This window comes from Numenius arquata, chromosome 10 (assembly GCF_964106895.1).
Source record: "Numenius arquata chromosome 10, bNumArq3.hap1.1, whole genome shotgun sequence".
NCBI classification, from domain to species: domain Eukaryota; kingdom Metazoa; phylum Chordata; class Aves; order Charadriiformes; family Scolopacidae; genus Numenius; species Numenius arquata.
The window spans coordinates 50,327,778-50,350,646 of record NC_133585.1 but is presented as its reverse complement, the minus strand read 5'-3'; the positions used below and the strand labels follow the sequence as shown (position 1 = coordinate 50,350,646).

General features: G+C 36.2%; 1 protein-coding gene across 1 annotated transcript in view; it reads right to left on the bottom strand.

Annotated features, from left to right (window-relative positions):
- FAT1 (FAT atypical cadherin 1) overlaps nt 1–22,869 on the bottom strand; it is a 110,687-nt gene that overhangs the window by 47,002 nt on the left and 40,816 nt on the right. Inside the window, exons 4-6 of the mRNA XM_074154465.1 lie at nt 4,442–4,503; nt 805–1,134; nt 64–274 (exon numbers count right to left, since the gene is read on the bottom strand). Coding sequence (XP_074010566.1) covers nt 64–274; nt 805–1,134; nt 4,442–4,503 — 603 coding nt within the window. The remainder of the gene's footprint in view (nt 1–63; nt 275–804; nt 1,135–4,441; nt 4,504–22,869) is intronic.

Genomic DNA, 22,869 nt, shown 5'->3' with positions numbered 1-22,869 from the left:
CCTCTAGTATCTCAGACTCCGTGAGTTTGTTTCTAATAATAAAAGCCCTTAAGGCATCCTTACCCGTTATGTCAAACCAAAGTGGTGTTCCAAGAGGTTCAACAGCTATTACGCCAATCATGTGAGCAACCGGGTCGCTTTCCATCACCGTAAAAGAAAAAAAGGCTTCCTCAAAATAAATGGGCTCCACGGGTGGGACGGGCTTTGGAATCCATTCTATGTGAAGCCGTGTAGTTGATGATTTTTGTGGACGACCATTATCTACAGCTTTAATCTGTGAAACAGACACATCTTTTAGGCTACAGGATCACATAAATCATTATGTCACGTAAATGGAAAAGTAGTAATAAGCTCCAAGCGTGTTTGCTTGTGCGAGAGATATCCAAAAAGGTTAAGTGTCTCTCAAAGTGCCACTTGCCCTTCATTATCTAGGCAGCAAATGGAGAAAAAGTATGCAGCACCTGATAGCAGCACAAACCGTTACCATAAATTCACTTTTATTTTGCTTTCTTCCTGAGAGTCAAACTGATTGTTTATGTTCCCTCATCGTGTTCTTTATCTGTCAAGTTTTGGAAAAGAACAGCAGTTTCTTGATTTGCTTTCTCAATACAAACATCTGAAATCATCCTTTAAAAGAAAAGAAAACAAAACAAACAAACCCACAAAACAATACTTCTGGATTTGTTGAAGCTTTCTTCCTTTCGATATGGCAGTCACTCATCTGCCAGCCACTGAATAAGAAGCAATGAGAATACAGATAAAAGAACACTTCATGTATTCGTGATATACAAGATTTTGACTCACTGAAAGGATATCATAGTCCCTCGCTGCAGAAAATTTCTTTGATGAAACCACTCCAGTTTTCGGTTCGATAAAGAATTTGCCATGTTCATCACCCTCTTCAATGCTGTAAGAGATCTCTGCATTGGGGCCTTCATCTTTATCAGCAGCAATGACTCGATAGATGGGCTCTCTCCTCGCAGTTCTCTCTCGTTCTGGTTTACCGCGCTCTGGGAGCCGGATTTTGTAGAACTTTTGCAAGAACTGAGGCTTATTGTCATTCTCATCTAAGACCTTCACAATCACCCGGGCAATTGTTGATTTTGCAGGAATGCCATTGTCTGTCACCGTTACCTGGTTTTATTAAAAAGGATATGGTTAAAGCTCAATTCGAACGCAGTCTTTCCAACAATGCTCTTTTTAAATCAGATTTTCCTACAGCTGCCTAAGAGAACTGTAAAGTAATTCCCTAACTTCAGTTACTTAAAGACCACTGTGTAAAGCTATTTGATGAATATTTACAAAAGGTACCTACAAAAGTTTATTCTGCTACTATCTTAACATTTTGATGTTTCATTTGCAAAAAAAAGCAAACCAACCCCCCCAAAAAACTCTAACCACCCAATTTTTCTAACTTATTCTATGGAAAACTTGTTACACACTGCAGTTACATTTCAGGTTTGAGTTTGTGAGGAAGACGCAAGTCTTTGCTGGGAGGAAGCTTCACATAGAGGTCAGTCACTGCAGTAGTACTGGGAAAACCTGATAGGGAAGACACATGGTTGGACTCAAAGATCTTTAAAGCCTTTCCCAGCCTAAATGATTCTATGATTCTACCATAACTGCTGTGAAGGGTGTCAAACAAAACCAACTCCCCTTAACCCAAACAAAAAAACCCTACACGCCACTGATAGAAGATACTGCAATTCCAACAAGCCCACCCCAATTTCGGGAGAACAAGTGTTTTTCTTCAAGAACACGGGTGGTGAATCTTTCACTGGACAGATACCCTGGGAAATTTGACTATGGAAAAACATAAGGATGCAAGGATAATACAGATACAAAATAATGAAATGAATACTAGTGGAAGACTGGAATTGAATCCCTGATGAACAAATCAATTTACATTGACATGAATGACACGATCAGATATTCTTGGTTTTTTGCCCTTTCGCATCTATTTTAGAAAGAAAAAGGAAATACAAATGAAATGTGGTATAACTTGCAAGCATGAAGGCAATGAAAAAGTGTGAGTAAAGTCAATAACCCCAACAAAACACATGGAATGCAAATATTCCTGTTCATCTCTAACAGATGGTAGGACTTCCACATATATGAATATCTGTTCCCTTTAGTACTTGTAATGGAACACCACCACATATCTTTCAGTTCGCAAAAAAACCCCAAAACACATCGCAAACAAGGAAATTCCAAGGGGTATGGAATAACTTTCTGTTAACATAAAATTAGCATTGCCCTGAGCCAAGCAGAAAAGAAAAAGGCAACTCTGAGGAAAATCTAGTTGGATTTGAATGCCACATCAGTTTTGAAGGCATTACTGACATAACAAACAGAATTTTAAGACACGAGAGAGTAATACGAAGCTAACCTAAAATAACTGCATTAAAAAAGTGCCAGTTGGCACTCAGAAAATAGTTACAAGTTGGGAATAAAAGAATGGGGCATATTAATTACTATTATGTAAGCAGGAGTGCAATCAAGGATCAAATTTAATAACAAACAAGGAATAAACCACCAACCCATCTGGTCAACATTTCAATGCTCAATTAATTAGCCAGATGCTCAGCACTTGGCTCATAATATTGCCCACCATTCTGTGCATTCCTGGGTTTCTTTCCAACATATTTTCAAAGGTGTCAACATAAAACTAACAAATGGGAAAACTGCTACTTTGGGCTGTGCTGTCTGTCATACTCGCTCTGTAGTTAAGAGTTCTTTCGTTGGATACTTTGCAGACTTTTAAATAAAACTTTAACAGCCAGCTGGGATTCAAAATGAAGGAAGAACAAAGAATTATATATGATACCAGTAGGCAATAGCCAATATTCCAAACTAAAGAGCAATAAACTTAATCTGGTCTTTTTATAGAGATTGCTGAAACCAGGAGGATTTATGACCCATTGTGTGATACTGTAACCTTAAAAAAGGCACCATTCTCAACAGGCAACTTGGACATGGCCACCCTGTGCCAGGGATAAACTACATACATTCAAAGCCATACTGTGGCTTCAGCGTCAGAGGATGACCCACAGCTCATTTTATTTACTGTATAGATCTAATACAAAAGCCAGCACGATACGCATGGGAGTAAAAGTCATGAGATACCAATTTTACAATCAATATGCATAGTAGGGGCCCAGAAATGAGATATAACCGACACGAAGCGCTTTGGGAAACTGACACGAGTAGATTTAAGGAGGTAATTTAAAAGAGAATAATATACTGACTTCACAGGAATAACATTTCTAGTACTAAACCAGATTTGCCAATTAACTAACTTTGCTATTAGTACTACTGGAAACACACTGCAGAGGAAATTTCACCCTATTGCTACTCATGTGTAAAGAGTCATTTCCAAAGCTGATACAGAAATTAAAATAATGACAAAAATTTGGTCCAACAGCTGCATTAATCCAGCTTGCAATGCACCAAACGGATAGAAAAGGACTGGGAAGACTGTATGTTCCTTGGAGTTCTGCAAAAGGATAGTGTGTGCTATCAAGGAATACCGTTCATCTCTAAGTCCATGCAGTCCTTGCATTCCTATTAGAAAATATTTCTACAGATTTCACAGGTTTTGTGTAAGTCCAGGCTTGCTTCTCTAGCTTTAATGTTAGTTTTGCCAACTCACACTGCAGTCCTTTATCTATCATGCAAGAGGAGAGGCACAATAAAGGACCCAGATAAATCTTAGCATGTAACTATCACTGTGAAAATTAAGTCTTCCTTTCAGGTGAAGCACAGTGCTCTCACCCTGCACAGCGACACTGGGAAGCCGGAAGACTTACATTTGTCTACATGTTTTTCCTTCATGTTTTTTGATGGAGAATGAAAATAGGTACTACATAAATTCCAGGCAATCAATTAAATGCAGTTAAATAAAAGAATTATATCATAAATTTCATTCTTTTGTACTCCAAATCTATAATGCATATTTTGCGACTCGTCTACTTATGTGATTGATAAATATGTTGTGTAGAAAAAAGGTCTACTCACAATCTGTGTGTATTCTCAGTGCTTAAAAAAAGATTCTACACTTCTTTTTCACAGGTCTATATTCAGAAACAGGCAGACTGAAATAGCTATTCCAATAATTACAAAAAAAAAAAGGAACACGCCTCCTTTTAACAATCATGCCTTTATAGTGATTGAAAGAAAATCTTGGTTAACAGATATAAAAACAAAAAATTGCCCTTTATCTGTATATTAACTCTTTTCTTAAGAAAAATTCACAACATGTTGTTTTTATAAGATAGGTAGTTTTGTGCATTGCAATATAATGAACATAGAAGCAAATTATTTCTGAAATCCAGTTCTCTAAATTCTTCATATAGTAATCAACTATGGTAAACTTAACTCTCTGTAAAAGAACAATGAACTTACAGTCATTGTTTTTCAAAAAACTAAAGAAATTATTTACCTCCAGAATGTGCTCTCCCTGCTGCTCTCGATCTAGTTTTCTAGATGTGGTTGTAATTAGACCTGCAAACATAAAAGAATAATTAATCAGAGCCTTCAAGAAAATAAGTTAAACCAGTAGTTACCGATATACCCAATCTCAGTGTCCTCTTCGCTGGTCTCTTCTATTCTTGCAGAATTTATGCTTTCATTAAGGGAAGGGGTGATGGGTTTCCAATTCTTAAGGGCCATGAAAATATTCTTTGCTATCTGAAAGCTAAGCTGTTGTAGCCCTTCAGACACACACAGTTCAATTTTCCAACACACCTACGCATGTCATGCTTCTAACAGGAATAATGTATGTAATTCTCTCAGACGAAGGCTTGTTTTCAGAGGATGTTCATACACCTAATTGAAAGGGTGCTTACGCAGATTATTTAAGTACCAATCTCTCCAGGAGAAACATCTGTTTGTATTTTTAGTGATAACAACAGATAAAGAATGACCCGAAGAGACGCATTAATGGTGGAAAACAGAGCAATTTGTGCGTGTTGGCTTGATTTGGCAATGACAAGGAGTCAAACAGTTGCTGTGGCAATAGAATGAGGACAAGTTTTCGATGCATTATATTAGATTTCGTTGCAAGAGTTTGATATACCTTTGATACAAGATTAGGAAGGCATGATGAGTTTTTCTTTAAATGAAGAAAATCAAAGAGCAAGAGGTGACAAAAAGACAGTGAAATTTAAATACAAAAGGATCTACTTGAATTAGTTCTTCTCTTACAGTAGGTTCAAAATTTTAACTGCTGAGTTTCTTGAAAAGTAAACTCAGTCAGCTCTCAATTACAGTTGAATGGTTTGCTATGGTGCCATGGATGTGGACGCAAGGGATAACTCAAGTTTCTTTGCTGCAGAAATGCCGTTAACCTGTTGTTAATGTTGTTAACTGCCATACAGTTGGCGCCACAAATGCCATCCCTGTGTTCACATGGCACTGAGCCTATGCTAGTAAATCCTGCTAGACCCAACCTGGCTTTTCAAGGAGCAAACACCAAGATTTGGATTCGCCCGACTCAAGCCACTGCTGGTCAAAGCATCCCATATTCTCTGTAGCAGGAATCCAGCATATGCCAGACACAGAAGATGCTGCAATGTCACGAGACCTTTTATGCAACTGTCCCAGCTTTTTACAGTGACGGAAAAGCACTGACATCGTGATCCTTAATTGTCAAAGTGAAAAACGGGGAAGCAACTACCCAATTAAGGACAAAACAGAGAGCAAAACACAAGCAGTATTCTTCATGTTCCTTTTTCTAACTATGGTTAGAAATTTTTACTAAATTTTTACTAATTTTTACTAATTTTTACTAATAAAACCTCCTATAAGCAAAATTAAAATCCATTTATAAAGCTTTCAAGGCTGATCTACAACAACAAAAAAGCATTCAATTTTGCCTCACACACTATTTTTTTTGTCAGCTGTAAGTAAGAAAAGCAATAAAGATTTCGATTTCACTTAAAGAGAAAGACCAATAGAAACAGAATTGTATACCACCAGTGCACAGCTACTCAATACTCCAGTCAAAATAGAGTTGTAGTCTACATATACCAAACAAAATAGACAGCCTGCACCAAATAATATTAACAAAACCTATATAAAGCAATATTACAGCTGTCAAATAGTCAAACAACTGTTCTTCGAAAAATGCAAATAATGGCCGTTTCAATTACGGTCAAACCTGCCCTTGTTTTCCCAGCAATTTGGTTTGCCACTGTAACAAATCCATTATATACACCCAGTATTCTAGACAAAGATCTATCATCTTCTCCTACTTCAACTTTTTATGCTTTTACAGCACATCAAATATATCTGTGCAATTTTTAGGATACATTTCCGTGGTATTACGAAGTCATTGCCTTTAATTACAAAGAAAAGGGGAATAAAAAACAAAAAACAAGGGAAAAATGTTGCAATAGTACTGTAAATTTTAGGGAGAGGAGAGTGCAGGGAAGGAAGATTAAAAAAAAGGAATTGACAACAGTGTATTAACCTCCTTAAATATATATCTTCCCATCGAGATTTCAGAGCTGTGAACAATGACAACTGAAAATATTTATTGTCATATACTCTAACCAAAGCTTTCTCCCAATTTCCTGTCCGAGGCTGGTCAAGGCACATCTTTACTTTTCACAGGCTCTATGGGGAACAGTGCAGAACTGTTAATTGGAAAAGAACAAATAGCAGAGCAGATGCCTCATCTGCTTCCCTCGAGCAAAGGGACTTGTAGGTGACTTCAGGAAACACAAGCTCTCCTAAACACCTCTTTCTATTGAGTACCTCTGGAGAAAGCCAGCAGGAGGCCTCCCATGAAGCATTAATCACCCCAAGGCTCACCACAGTTGCAAGGGAAGAGGGTAAATTTCAGCATAGCCACTAAAGGAGTTCGCGGTTGAATAGTTGAGGACAGGGAGGATCTTAAGAAGCACAGGAAGAATGAAGTAATTCCAGCAGAAATATCTCATTATGCTTGCATTTCTCTGAATATTCAATATTCTGTCTACACCCTCTGACAGTATTAGATTCCATCTCTCACAGCAGCAGTGAGTAGAGAATTGCTAACACGTGAGAGCAGAAAGATGGCACCTTTCAACAGTTTCCTACCCACTTTTCCCCCAGCAACAGTCGTTAAGACTGGAGCCACTGCTAATAAATGCCAACTAGTATTTTGGGAAAAAGAATAAAAATACAATTTTGCTGCAAGCGCTCCAGACAGAATTCTATCATGTACCACTACTCCACATACTACAGTTTTGTTAAAGAAAGTCTAGTTCCAGATATAATTTCTGTCAGTGAATATACAACTCAATACAACTCAAATGGGTAAGCAGAAAAATATGCAGTAAGAACAAAATATACACTTTCATCTGTTAAATCTTCTAGTCTTTTCAACCAAGCATGCCCCGATTCTGTTAAAACACTTCAGACCAATAACAGAAGGGTTTAGTCTTCACCATATATATCCTGTATATTCAGCAGAAACTAATGCCAACAAAGGAAATGTAACACTTCTGGATTTAGAATCACATACACATGCATGACATTCTTTTTATTTAACTCTTTGCTGTTAGCCACTTTCCTAAGGGAAAATTTAGCTTCACTGAAGTGTTTCACTACAGCTTAAGGCTGTAAAAGGTTGGATTATGGCAATGACTAAGTTTTTCAATTTTTTCCAAGTTTTTGTATATTATAAAATGCTTAACACTGCACTGACATTTCATCAGTTGTTGAAGAGCTTTTCTGAATTAAGGCCGTGATAATAAGGTCGAGCGTTCTATGCAGTGTGGCTTTTGTGACTGCACATTAAGATGGTTGGGGAGAATCTTTGGACCTAATGTAAGTCACGTCCCCACAACAGGAGCCACCACTCTCCTCTTTCTACTGAAAATAACAGTTCTTAAACATTTTATATCGAGCTCCCTTCTCTTCTCTGTAACGGTTTGGAGATCTCCTTGCTGCGTCCCTCCCTCTACACAAATAAATGACTAACCACACCTTTGAATACACCACACTCCCACAGAAGTGACAAGTAAAAGATGATTTCAATCTCTGAAGAAATCTGTAACATAAGCAGTTTTAAAATCCTTATTATGGGGTGGGGAGAATCTCTTTGCTGCTGAATGGGAGAAATGAGAGCATGTGTCGGGAAGCAGATCACTGTGACAAAGCATTCATTTTTGAGGCAAAACTGACTCACAGAGCATCGTTCTGCAGTTATATTTTCCCATTTTCCTTCTGCCTCCTCCTATCACTCCCCCCACAAGAGGAACAATGAGCTCCAGTAATTCCCATTACTATTATTCCACCTGGGAATCAATGCACGCTACGGGTCAAGTTTCCTTGGGAAAACACAAGTTTATAACAAACATTTCTAAGCTAATGATGAGCAAATGGTATCTTTAGATAATTGGTGTAATTTTTCTATTCAGTAACATTTCAAAACTCACCTCATCAGAAACATTTTCATAATAGTGGCTTAATAATTTAGGGAGTCTTTGGATAAAGCACAGCTGTTCTGCCTCTCTAGCTGGAGAGGTACTATAATGAACTGAAACTATCTGTAAATATCCATAACTAAAACCAAACAAAAACCCCACACCAGGTAACACATACAACTGTATTATTTTCCCTTCCTTCCTTCTTTGAGTTTACATTCCGGGGATACCTGCTATTCGAGGTCTGTTAAAAATTCAAAATAGTTACAATTGTATTCAAATAAAATTTACTTCAGATTTCTATTTTAAACAGCATTAAAAGTAACAGACAAAAATGCAACTACAGCATTCAATTACATAAATATAAATAAAACCCGCTACATTTGGAAGAGAAAATAGCACAAGGGAGCTGACATTAGCAGGGATTTATTTTATCCCATATAAGCTTTCATCTCAGTGCACAGTTACATCACGTTTGCCTCTGTATCCGAAAAACAGCACATCAACAACAGCTTCCATTCAATGCTGAAACGGCAATCTCTTTTAAAACGCATAGAGCACTAGGTGGGCACCACGTTAAGAACGTTAATATTAATGCCATGCTGTTATCTACCTTTATAGCATGGAAGATCTCAGTGATGAAAGCAGCAGCAGCAGCAAAAGTGGTCTTTGCAAGGGGAAATACAGTTTCTCTGATCTTTAATGCATCAGCACTGAAGGTTTAAGAAAATACGGAAAGCAGCTACAACATTTTTTATCACAAACTTCAACAGATACAAGACACTGGAATTCAATATGATAAGGGAGGGCACATTTTGTTGACAAGATTTTTGGTGTCTGTGTTGAATGCAAACCATAATTGTTCAGCAGAAATGTTTTTTTCTGGACTGCATGAGTGCAATTCAATCAGTTCAAAATTTTAGATTAGTTTACTTATTATTTAAGCGCTTGTTCCTCCACTTCAACGTCAAAAATGACACATTACTAATGAATGCTAAAACCAATTACCTTGGGATTTTCTTTACAAGGTCTTAACATATAAATCAGCGTAGGAGTTGAAGTAAGTATAGATTTAACATTCACGTGACTGTAATAATAATCTAGTTTGACTACTGCATAATGCAACCCTAAAACATGGGGGGAATTACAGCATCATTCTGTAAGTCGAAGACCAATTATGTCCCTTCAAGTGATAAAAGATGCTGTTGCACCTCAAGGTTGGATTTCCTACTAATCATCCTCATTTAAGAAGTAGTGTATTACATCCAATTCAACACAGCTTTCCCTTCTAGAAAGAGGAATAGATCCTTCTTTTGTGTAAAAGTCCACTGGAATTAGCAGTTTCCTCCTCATGGAAGTTCCTCATGTCATCAAGTCATGTCTTAGACTTTTCTGACAACACAGTGAGCATCATGTCTCACTGTCAGGAAGATCTCTTATGGCATTGTTTTAAACTGCTTCCAATATCTCAACACTTTCTGAAATACCGACAAAATGATGAGCACAATAATCCATGATTGTTTCACCGCTGCCACAGAAAGACAACTATTTTTTTTCAGTCTCCTTTCTTTCAACTGATTTCACGCCTAACTTACTTTACTATCGGTGACCATCAGAAAAGGCCCATATTTCCTCTCTAAAGATGTTCAGATACGCTTTTTGGTAAGACTGTAGTCGAATCTTGTCCTCTATTAAGCCAAGACAAGGCTTAACAACCAAAGTAAATAAACATTTAATAAAAACAGGTCAATGAAAAGTAATAGCAGAGGGTTGTAAGAACAAATTTCAACTTTGCAGCTGACAAAATATAAACTCCATGTTTTACCAGTCATGCATAGGTGACAATTTTAAGCGAGACAGTGTGCCACTGTAATATACCATCACGAAGGCACGCTGCTGAGTTAAAAACCAAACAAAATCATAGACCTAACCAACTCTCATACAGGAGAAAGCATATCATGAAGGAGCTGAACAGCTTTGGTTTACATAGTCCTAAAGAGAGTTCCTTAGCAATCTGACTTGCTTTTCAATCCTAAACTTTTCCTTGTCCTAAGCATCTTCACAGCACTCAATAAAACCAGCAACAGAATTGTCCCCAGGAATTTTCAAGTGCTGAAAATATGATTGTAAACTTAGAGTCCCAAAAGAAACGAGCAATATCATTTACAATCACATGCAATGGTAGCAAATGCCTCTTCTTCTCAAGTAAAAGATTTCAAAGCAATCATTTCTGTTCTTTTAGTAAAGACTGTACAGATTATACCACTTTTCAAGAGAAATTGAGAGCCCAGATTGCTCTTGCACTCCCTTAGTGAAGTACTCTATCCATTTAGCTACAGAGTCATGTTGTTGGTTGCTTGTTCTCTCTGGCCTCTTGACTCTTACCCTTTTTTTTTGCTATATGGTTGTTTCGGTAGAACAAAGATCACTTCTGCCTAGCACAGCTTACAGCCTGCTGGCTTAGGAGACTTTTCTAGGCAGTTTAAATCCACTTTTGGGGCTAAAGGAGTAGTTTTTCACTTCATGTATGAACTTTCTTATCAGGGTATTTTTTTTTAAAAAAATGAGTTACACCAACCTATAAACAGATAGCTTTAGAAAAATTAAAAGGGGACACCTACTGAGTACACTGTGCCGAAATTGGTCTTCCTTTTCTGTTAAGTAGAGCATAACTGCACTCAACCAGTGCAGTCTTTCACGGATTTGGTGCCTTTCCCTCTTCATTTTCCATCTGCAGCAGTTCAGGCAAAAGCCAGCAGGATTCTCCCTCAGTATAAAGGCACCTTAGGGGTTTTTTTCCTTTTTTTTTTTTTTTAGGTACTTCCTGGTTCAGATGCTGATGCACATGGTATGGATTTCATTCACAAAAATAAGTTTTGGCACATATATCGCAGCTGAATAAAATGTTTTACCCTTTGAATCCTACCACATGAAAAGTGAAGTAATAATTGAGATCTTGGTCCTACCCAAGTCAGGATTGCATAGAGTAAGGGATAAGTAGCCTAGTCCATAGTGGCGTCCTTGTGTCAACACATTAAACATTTATTGAAGTACAGTAATATCAGTGTTTATGAGTTTGTTACTTGTTGCCAAGACACTGTATGTAGCGTCAAAAAGTAAGCCACTTAATCCTATGGCTGATATTTCATACCACCAATTACCACATTAATCAGTAACCAGGCGATTTAACTATTCAATGCTACTACTACAAAGTATAAGTGCAAGGTGCATATCAGAAGTTGAGTCACATCCCTGAACTATTTTAACAGCATCCAGATACAAAGACCTGGAATTTGCTGATCAGAGTACTCATTAATCATTTTAGAGCCTGCAAACAGGGAGCAAAGACAAGCAACCCACCAAAGATTATTAACATATGGTATAAGGAGGAAAAAACACTTTATATAAAAAACTAAGTCATCTAATGCAATAAACACTGTAGAGCTTCAATTTCAACTAATTTCAAATGAAGTACAAAACCCGCATTTAGCGGTCATACAGTTATAGAAAACTGCTTAAATGTGTCCTACAAAGTAAACCATATAGTTTTATATACTGTAATTAGTCACCAGGTACTATTTTCAGTCTGGATCAGTCACCAAGTACTATTTTCAGTCTGGATTTACTAAGACAGTGGTATAACTGCTTCTACAGTAATTCTTTTACTAGTAACACTATTTGGGGAATGATGAAAAGAAATATATGAATAATCACACACAGCCCAAATAGCTACACTAGAAAAATTAACCTAAATCTAAGATCCTGCATTCTGAGTACTTGAGAGTATTTAGGATGCGTCTAGTTTCATTGTCAATCATGTTCTCCTGGTAGCTTGTTCCTCTCATACATAAAAAGATAAAAAAAACCGAACTGCAAGCCATAAGCAGTATAAGATGAAATAAAAATTAAAAAAAAAGGTACTTAATGAATAATAAAAAATTAGCTAAGATTTTGAAGAGAAAATAAAACAAGACCCAAGTATGATTATTGAAAGGAAGCTAGTAAGTAATGATAAATTTCCTGTAGAATAAACTTTGATCTTACTATCAACAGAACACTATAAATTTTTATCTCTCTGCTTACCTTGCAAAAATACTCTTGCCTTCAGCACCATTTGGTGTACTTAAGCCACACCAATTCAAAGCTCAAATACCTTCAATAATTAACTCTTTAAGTAACCTGATCTTCATCACTCACCTTTATTATCTCATTTTGAGACACACCATCTTCAATAATTAAGTACAGAATTATTGCCATAAGATCTCACATCATCTTGAAAGATCTTTTCAAACCTGACATAATCTTACTGCATTTACAGTGTTTGAACAAAGACAGAAACCTCATGCTCCTTTCCAAGCTTGGCTTTTGGGTTTTTTTCCCTGGACAAAGGAAATGTATTTTTCAGCTTACTGTAGCCAGTGCTGAGTTGTTAAAATGTTTTAAAAAAAAAAAAAAAAAAAATCATGATCAGTTGAGAGACGGATTTAAGACCAGCTATAAAAGCACTGAAGTTAGTTTTGAGGCCACTTCCTCTGTCACAGAAGTTTTACAATTTCATGATTAATCTCCCATAAAACTGCGGCAACACAAGTGGATTAAGGAAGATTGTCAAATTCACAAAGAAAGAACATACACAGTCTTTGGAATTTACTCTACTGGTAAAGCTATTTACAGCTGGTAAATATTGTCTCTGAAATGCAAAATTTAATTTTGAACTTTTTGCTTTGAGTCAACTGAAAGTATTTATCAACAAGCAGATTTGTAGTTACAGTTAAATAACAACCACCATAAAGTCAAATTCTGCCTACGTTGCAATTACACCTCGCTACAGAAACAACATAAATGTTAATACAAAGATTTAAAAATTTATTACAGTGAGTTAAGAATACATGATTTCAAAGAGGAATATCAGGGCAGGTTTCCATGTTGGCTATTGCCTTGATGTCACAATTGCTCTTATGCAACTCAACGGTTTCTATCAAGATTGTTTTTTAGTCATAAACCAGTGTTTTGGTGGCAATTACACAGGATATAACTAATGACAGCATTCGTTTTGAATGACTGTAAGTAACAGGATAAATTATTGAACTCTTTTTGGCAGTTAATAAAATACTATGAACAGGAAAATGTATTATGGGGGAGGAATAGACAGTTTTATACTACTAGAATTTTTATTTTTTTTTCAAAGTATAAGAACAGCTGTTTAAAACTTTTTGATAAATTGCAGTGATAATTACAGCAAAATAAGAAATTTAAATGTCTAGTTAAAATTTCTTAGTATTTAGCATATTATAATAAGGAAGAGTCTCTTGGGAAAAGAGTTTCCAAATAACCCTACAGGATACCAGAAAATTGAACAGAACTACTAGTTTTAAATGTGGTCTCTCTTATTATAACCACCTTGGAAACAAAACCATAAAGGGAGGGGTTTGATCTCAGTTATTTTAGCACATCTAAGACTCCATCTACATAAAGAAAAATGAGACCACCCACTGGACCAAAATGTGTACAGGTCATAAAATACCACCAGCACAAAACACTAGTCTTTCATACTTAGATGTAGCTCAGAATTCCATTTCAACACCATACTAGTAATTGATGCCACCAAAGAACCCAAAACAAAGCACAAGAGTAAGCAGCCACACAAAATATATCTTAATGTTAAAAATGTTCTTTTTAATCGAGATAAAATTATTAATTCATGAAAGACAGACTAATCTGAGAAAGTCACAATGTTTTATTTAACTAACGTTACATTTTAAAATATAAAAATGTGAAAAATAATATTTAATTAACTAATTTGTAGAGAATGGATATGAAACTAGCTAACTGACTGTTGGACAAAATCCTGTCCCTCCAAATTTTGAAGATATGGCTTATGGAAGGGGGAAATTCACCTTCCAAGTGTTCATCACTGGAATTTATGTTTGAGTGTGTGTGTCTATATGGTTTATTTGTTTCACTATTTGTTTTTTTATTAATCCAAACCACAAAGATTTCCTTAAGAAAGCTCACCATTTGCAAGAGACGGTTGGTCTTGCTTTGTCAACTTCAGAACTGGCCATTAATTTGAAATTACATTCTTTAAATTTGAAAATGTAGACAGATTCAATAATGCGTCTCCTTAAAAAGTTAACAAACAACTATATTTCTATTGTTGAAATACAGAAAGTTTTTGAAGGACTTGAAAAAGATGAATGAAAAATGTGATTTGGCAGAGGCTTATTCAACATTTATCACAGCCCTGAGACTGGATGTAGAAGTTTTTATCTTGAAGGAACTGAGGCAGGAACTGAGATTAGCATGCCAGAAAAAACATGGTATGTTCTAACACTATGAATAAAAACAATTCCCTCTTTTTTTTTTTTCTTTTTTAAGAAGAACTGCCTTATTCCAGTGTTCTCTGTATATGGATAAATGAAGTACAGATTAGCACTTTGAGATATTTCAGGGTTCTAGGTAGCCTTAAGCCTACAAATAAAATGCCTGGAATTTTCTTCATCTACTCATTTAAATCTTTCGCATCAAAGGAAAGTTGAGGCAATAGTGTAACAACTGCATTAGATACAACTGTCCTTATTATTTTCTCTCCTTTGATGTTAAGAATGGTTTATGGATGACACATGTATTTACAAAAATACAAAGAAAGTTGTTCAAATGACACTAAGAATATCAGGATATTTACAAAACTGTTACAGGCTTTCTTTTGAGGCCCCCTAACTCCCTATACGTCTAAACCCTAAAACATTCTTTTATAAGTGAGAATTTGAAGATTTATGTGATGATGATGATGACCTTTTTTCTTTTTCTTTTCCTTTTCTTTTGTTTTAATTGCATGTTATTTCCTGCATTTACAGGACCGAATACTACTAGAACAAGTCTGGAATGCACTGCAGTCTTTTATCTACTGATTTAGAGGGAACTGCCTTTGTAACAACCATCTGTAAAGACCTCCATGCAACATCCATGACAGATGATCACCTAAACTGCAGCCAAAGGTCTTGTCTCGGCTCTCGGAAAAGCTGAAGAAGAATTTTATAGCTGACTCCTAGTTAGCCTTTGACTGCAACCCCACTGTAAACATTTCAGATAGAAAAATTATATTACATCATGTAGAGCTATGTTTTTGCTGGGATTGATCTTTTATTTTCATCACTCAAAAATCAAGCCAAGCTAGATGTGAATCAAGGCATTAATTCTGAGTAATCTTCTCTTAATAGGAAATTAATCAATACTAATGTTATAGTGTTGTTATATACACATGCTCCATTAAGTTACACTACTCAGAGAGCCCACAAAGGTAAGACTGGAACCTTTGAAAGCCATTATACTGTGTGAAGGTGGTACTATGCAAGTGGCTTACAACAGTATCTGATCACTATCTCTTCCCTGGATAGAATTATAGTTTTGCACATTATATATTCCTGCTCAAAAGAACATACGATATAGAGGGAGTCTGCTTCCATCACCATTTCTGCATCAGAATATGGAAAAATTGAAAGAAAACCTCACTTTCTTTTTAAGTCCTGCTTTACAACATAGATCATGCAGAGTGTGACCTGAAGTTTTTATGTAGTTCCAGGGACAGAAAAAGGAGAAGGGAAGGACTTGCTGTGTTTCCCATTTATTTTCCCTGCTCCTACCATTTCTCTTTTTCCAAAGAGATGTAAGAGAATAAATTAAATAAATAAACAAGCCCCAACACCACCACCTAAAATTCAAAAGAAGTCGCCTCTACATAAATGTTTGCAAATAGTTTTTTTTTTAATGTGTGCCTATAATATAGCAAATTTTCTATCTTTTCAAGTGCTAAATCCCTAAATATTGTACAGTGAGTGGATGTGAAGATGTTATTAGAAATTTAATGGATATAAGCTTTTTTCCCAGTTGCAAAAAAGACCACTAGTCCAATAGCACTTCAAGTGTTTTAAACAATATTTTAAAAGGAAAATAAAAGTAGCTTTTTTTTCAGAATTAAACTCTCTTTCCAAATGTATGTCTGTACAAACTTTTGTCTACTCATGTAACCATCTCTAGTTGCAGGAGTTTCATCTGAATGTGATGTTCTGGTCACATTTTCAGTAAAGGTAAAGAAAAAAAAAAATCTTTTCTAAAGACAGTGTAATCAAATACTTTATTTTCTCTGCATGTGACAGGTTAACAGTTGGGCACATGGAGGCTGCTACATACACTTCGAGCTGTGAGAGATGAATTAACAATAATTGAGCCTGGCACTGTTTGCACACTACACAAGTAACAAGAACAATTTCAGTGTTTGGGTTTTTATTTAACTTTAAATCACATTACTGTGCAATGTAGTAATACTGGTTTTATTCAAGTTTTAAAATATTAGGTCAAATGGGATTAAAACCCACAAGTAGTTAAACAACAAAGGTTTCCTTTGTTAAAATGAAGCCAATACTACTGTGCGGTCACTGGCCCTTCATTTCCTTACAAAGCAATTCCCCAGTGTTATCGGAAACCCATGGAAGTTGTTTGCAGCTGTATCCATTTCCTATTTCACTTCACTCGGTCTCCAAATCAGACAGACAGACACACAAAAAGATACAGCTTTAAAGGTTACAAACAGTGTAAAATGATAAAATCATGTGAGGTAGATGATTTGCCCATGAGCAATTAGCATTTTATAACTTCACAAAGCTCTAACAATTACTAGAGATGAACAGCCAGTGAGAGCCACAGACTCGGTGTTACCAAAATTTTAATCACACTGTTTGACAGAACAAATTTTTTATATTAAAATAGCATTCTATTTTGGGATTGCATATATAAAAATATCTTTAAATCAGCACCTAATTTGAAGGCTGTCGTTAATTTGGCAATGCGTGTTTTCAAATGTGGTATAATCTATGAAACAAAAACTGTCACAATCCTAAATTGCCACAGGATCAATTTAGTTTAAGTACTTTCAAACACTTGAGGTGGTAAGAGCATAGAAAAACAAGAAAGTAAGAGCAGAAGTTATGTCAAATAATATTAAATCCTAGACAAACACTTGTCTTCAGATTTAGTCACTCAAACAAGGAAAATCCTGAGCCAAGACTGCTTTATCATCTTAACTTGACTGTCTTGCATGTGTGCACCAAGGCGCACAGGCTCAGGCCTCCTTGGGAGGACAGGATACAGTGGGTTCTGAAATGGGCAATTACCCAATGCTTCTGCTCAAATTCCCTATGTAAGAAAAGCCTTATCTTAATGGCCTAACTCCTACACCACAGGATTACTAGTTTCCTCAAAGGAATGTCCCTGGCATTCTCATGATAATACCCAAGTGCTTCATAAATATGAATGAATATATCTTCACAACACTCCCGAGCGATTATGTCGTGCAATTATTCCTATTTTATACCTGCAAAACTGAAATACGGGGAAATTAACACTCAAAATTCGTTTTGTCATTCTTCTGTCCAGGTTATGAAGCCAAGTGTAGCTTTTGGGGGTGTGCATCATCTTTGTATCAGGCTGCATTAAAGGCATAGAAAGCTATACTTTTGCACTCAGCATTTCTACAAATCTGACTTAAAACTGCTATACAGAGCGATGTTGAGTAAATCCCTGCCTTATTTGGTATTATTGTTTTTAATTTCTGAAGTAAGGCAAGGCTTCTAGACAAAGTGTTATTTACTACCCAGTCCTGAGCCTTTCCCCAAGCCAAATTGAGTCAGTACAATAAATGTAGCGGAAGCCCTAGGGGAGTGGAAACAAGCACACCAATTTGGCAAAAAGATCAGAAATTATTTCTGGCCTGAATACATGGTCAAGGTAATCAAAAAGAAGTACAAGAGTCTTCCCTCATACCTGGTTAGGATTCCAGTTTCTTGCTCAGAAATACCAAGGAGAACTGGATCTCCTTTCAGTATGCAAATGCAGTTCTTGCCATTCTAATGCATATACTGTCTACAGTATACAAGTCTAATACCGTCTGTGTACAGTACTACAAGCTCCTTTCAGGCACCTTACCTCAGCAATCTTTGAGGTATGAATTATACAAAGGCTGTATCGAGTAGCAGCCATATTTTAAAATTAAGGCATGGCAAAACTTTTCCATCCATACAAAAACAGATAGAGAGCCTAAGGGAATTCAGTGAGCTCCTTTTGTTTAGAGAGTTCAGTCTAATGGCTCTAGTTCTGCAGCAATTAACGATGTTCTCCTCACCTCTTAAATGCCCATCTTTTACATATGACTTGTTGAGCCATTATTGTTGATCAGTTAAAGCCCAATACCTTCCTTCCAATTTCACATCAAGTTTGCAAACCCACAATTTAAAGAAGAAAAATAGAAGAAAACTACAAAACACAGGAAGCGATGATAGAAAAAGAATTTTGTTCTAGCCCACTATGATGGCACTCTGAGGAACTGTAAGTAGACATTTTAAATTGGGGAGCCAGTTTACATACTACCCTTACAATTCTTACCAGGTACAACAAACCCCTTGTATTTTGTATTTAATGCATGTCCCACTCTCCTGTCTCAGACAGAAGTAAATTACGTGTTTTGATTGAAAGCTCTTCTTAACATGAATACAATAACTCTCTCCTGATTTGGCACTAACAGATCCATTTCTACATGGTTAATCCAATACAGATTAGAAATTATATGATCAAAATTCATAAACAGCTCATAAATGTACACTTATATACAAGGGTATTATCAGCTATTATTAGTGGATGCCATACCAAGTACCTCTTCCACTTTCTCTAAGAATTCCTGTAATCCTGCTACCAACTCTCATGCTTCCAACATTCCTCTTCAAAAGCAATAAAGTAAATTAAGACCTTATAATATGAAAGAATCAAAGATGGAAAAAGTAGAAATCTGGTCCACTCAATATGATTGTGTAAAAATTAAAAAAAATTAAAATTCAGCAATTTAATTCAAACAATATAATATTCAAATGTACTTTGTAAATACAACCATGGAGTTTACATCAGTGAGATGTAAAACTTTTCAGTCCTGCAACTAGATTGGAGTTGAACAACTACTTTTTAAGTGAAACAGCTCATTACTCCTTCCTCAAAGCATCCATTTTTGTCCATTTGTTGCTTTCTCAGACAAAACATATCCAAATGCATCCAATGAAACACGAACACTGTAACTAAGAATACTTTGATAATTAAGTTTCAAAGTCTTTGGCCTTGTTACAAGGTAATTACAAAATGTAAAAAGAAAAAAAAAAAAAAACACGAACAAGCAAATAAATGACACCCACAATAAACAGTGAAAAAATTACTAAACTACTTTCTATTATACATACCACAAAAAAACTTGTACTTTGTGAGCTCCAAAGCACAAACCCCAGAACTTCTTTACTCTTCTATAATCCCTTCCTTCACGTGAGTGTTGCTAAAAGCGCAAATCTTTTCTGCTCCTCAGTGCAATAGCTCTAGGGTTAAGTGCTGAGATTAACCATAGAATCCCAGGACGTGTGTTCTGAAGAGCTATCAAATTCTGCCAATTCCAACTCCTTCCACCTAAACTTATTGAAGTGCCTTGGAACTCCATCATTTTTGTCAATTACGTCTGTATTTAATTATAAGCTATTTTGCACGAAGTTAAGCAGATATAAATTAGTTGTCATAACTTACATATTTGTCTAAAGTTATGTTTGGGTTGAGTATTAAAGTTGTGGAATTAGTCTCTGCTCTATTTTTTTTTTCCTGCAAATATTACAATAACTATTGTTATTCCACCTGGCCAACTCATGTGTACAGCAGCCTTTTTTCATTACATGGAGACTCCAAAACTAAAGCAAATTAAATATAATTTGCTTTAATGGAAGTCCAGGTATATCCAAAAAGATTACAAAATGTCCTGTGATGTACTGTGTTATATATCCTGCTCCAAAAACTGAAACAGCATTTCTGCGTGCAAAAGAAAGCTTAGCAATGTTTCTTTAACTAAGTTATTTTACAATTACTCTAAAATAAGAGAGATGCTTTTAAGTGCCAATGAAGTTTTACTGAAGGGGGTACTCAGAAACTGATCACTGTAAGAAGCACAGAGATACTGCTTCAGCTAGTAGTATTTTTGATAAACACATCAGTCAATCAATAGCTCTTGTCATGAAAAGAAATTTCTTCTTTCTGTGAAAGATGAACTCTGTTCTACGTAGGTCCACGTCAGTCAGTTTCACCATCTAAAAATTTTTTGCACAAAGACACACATCATAGTGTGGAGCCTATAAAATTCTAGACATGAATTAGCCACACGGTGAACAGAAAGTGGTATTTTATTTGACATAGGTTATTGCTATTTATAATCTATATTACTGTTACGTGTGGGAGTTCTAGCCGTGGACCACAATACCATAGTGTTAAATTCTATCAAGAGACAGAAAAAGATGAATCCTTGACCTGGAGAGGAGACAATAACATAGTATCAGCTGGAACATATTTTTAGCACTCGCCACATATTTTAAGAATCCCAACTCTGGCCTTTCCTTGACTCGGACTGAATGCCATTACAGTCCTCAATTTGCCTTCAGGGCTGCACAGTGGCCCGAAATAACAACATCACACACGCTTAACTCTCATACTCTGCCACTTCCAGTGTTATAATGGGATACGGTTAAAGACTCAATTCATATTCCAGTCCTATCTCCCCTTTGGCTGAGAGGGAAACCTGGGGCCCTGCGAAGGTTTCTCTTCTTTGACAAATACCTTGCAGTGCAATAGCCTCACAAGGTCCAACAAGGCGAACATACCTCCATAAGCAAACAAGACAGGATTTGATCCCACTAATTCTAGTCAAATGTACTCTTCATTCGAGACCTATTTTAATTAATTGAGGGAGATAAAATACACTGTTGTAACTACAACAAAAACTAGTGTCTTTTAAAGTGATTTTTCAACTCCTTAACATCCCAGTCCTAGTGAAAGTGCTTTCACCCCAAATAAGATCTATTCAGGTTAAACGCATTTGATTTCTAATAGACAGAAGAAGAGAGTGGGGAAGTTATGATCCTGATAACCTCAGTCAAAACTCATCCCTACATGAGCGTCTACTGCAGATTGACAGTTTCAAACCAAACACGTACAGGAAAACCAAGACAGCCCGTTAGATCACATGAAATCTTGTGTCCTAAATAATAGGAAGACAATATACATGACCTAGCTATTTAATATTCATTAAACTTATATGAGCACGTACTGGGAACACAAGAGAAACCAAACAAAGAGGTTTCCCTTCTCCTCTGCCCACCTCTTCTCTTCCCCGCCTCTCTGTGTTTATTCTATCTAGCATTACTATTTTAACAGTAATAGGCATCAATTAATTTACCTATTCCTGTAATTTTAACTATATTTCTAAAAAAAAAAAATAATATCCTGCTGAATGTAAATCAGAGTGAGATTCTTTTCTTCTCAGTGTCTGTATTCTGAAATAACTGAATAATTATTCTCACTTAGTTTTGTTGAGACTTTTTTCCCTTTAACACAGAGCTGAGAAGGACTCTGGACCACACTGCCTGCTTTTACAGTACGCATGCCACAAAGCCAAGTAAGAAACTCTCTTGACAGAAAATCTTTATTAGCTTTCTATTAAGTGTTCCTTATCACTTCACCATCTAGTGCGTTGAGCTCCCTCAAGCTCCCTTTCTAACATAAATAAGATCAGCAGTAAGCCACTGATGTGGAAAACTACAAACTCTGAAGACAAGCCACAGTCTCCCACTGTCCTAATTTTTCTATCCATTAAATAGGAATAAAGATGTTTCTTCATCTCAAAACTTAGGTAAGGGAGGCATGCAAGTGCCTTTTTTAAAAAAAAAAAGTTTGGAAAATGCTGCATAATCACAGAATCACAGAATGATATGGGGTTGGAAGGGATCTCTGGAGATCATCTAATCCAACCCCCCTTCCAAAGCAGGTCCACCTAGAGCAGGTTGCACAGGAACATACCCATAACAATAAAGAAGGCAGAGAGTAGTAGGAAAAGACCAGAAGAAAGAAGAGAAAACGAGCTACAGAAAAAATAAGGAAACAGTAACCAAAAATAGTTGGCAAATTATACACTAAAGAGTAAATGAATGTAGATAGAATTTATGTTCACTTGCAGTTTGAGCACTGCAGTCATGCAGTTCCTTCTACCTGACTCACAGGCAATTTTACTCCCAGTTTTATCAGTATCACTGATTGAGATGACAAGAAATATCAAAGTAGCCAGCAAACAGTTCTTTTCAAAAACAGAAAGGGTGAGGAAGTAGACAGATGAAAGGGAATTTTCTTCTTTTGTGACATGTGTAAGCAGAGAAGTACAAAGAAATAAAGCACATGCACACACAGAGTTTCTGCATTCAGTTTAGAAGACTTTGGGGTTGAATTTCTCTTGTTTTACTTCTTAGGCTGCCTTTGTTCTAAAATCAATGCTTCTGTAAATATAGCATTTAGAAATAGGCTTTAACCATTCTAAAGATCTTCTGTTGCTACAGCTACT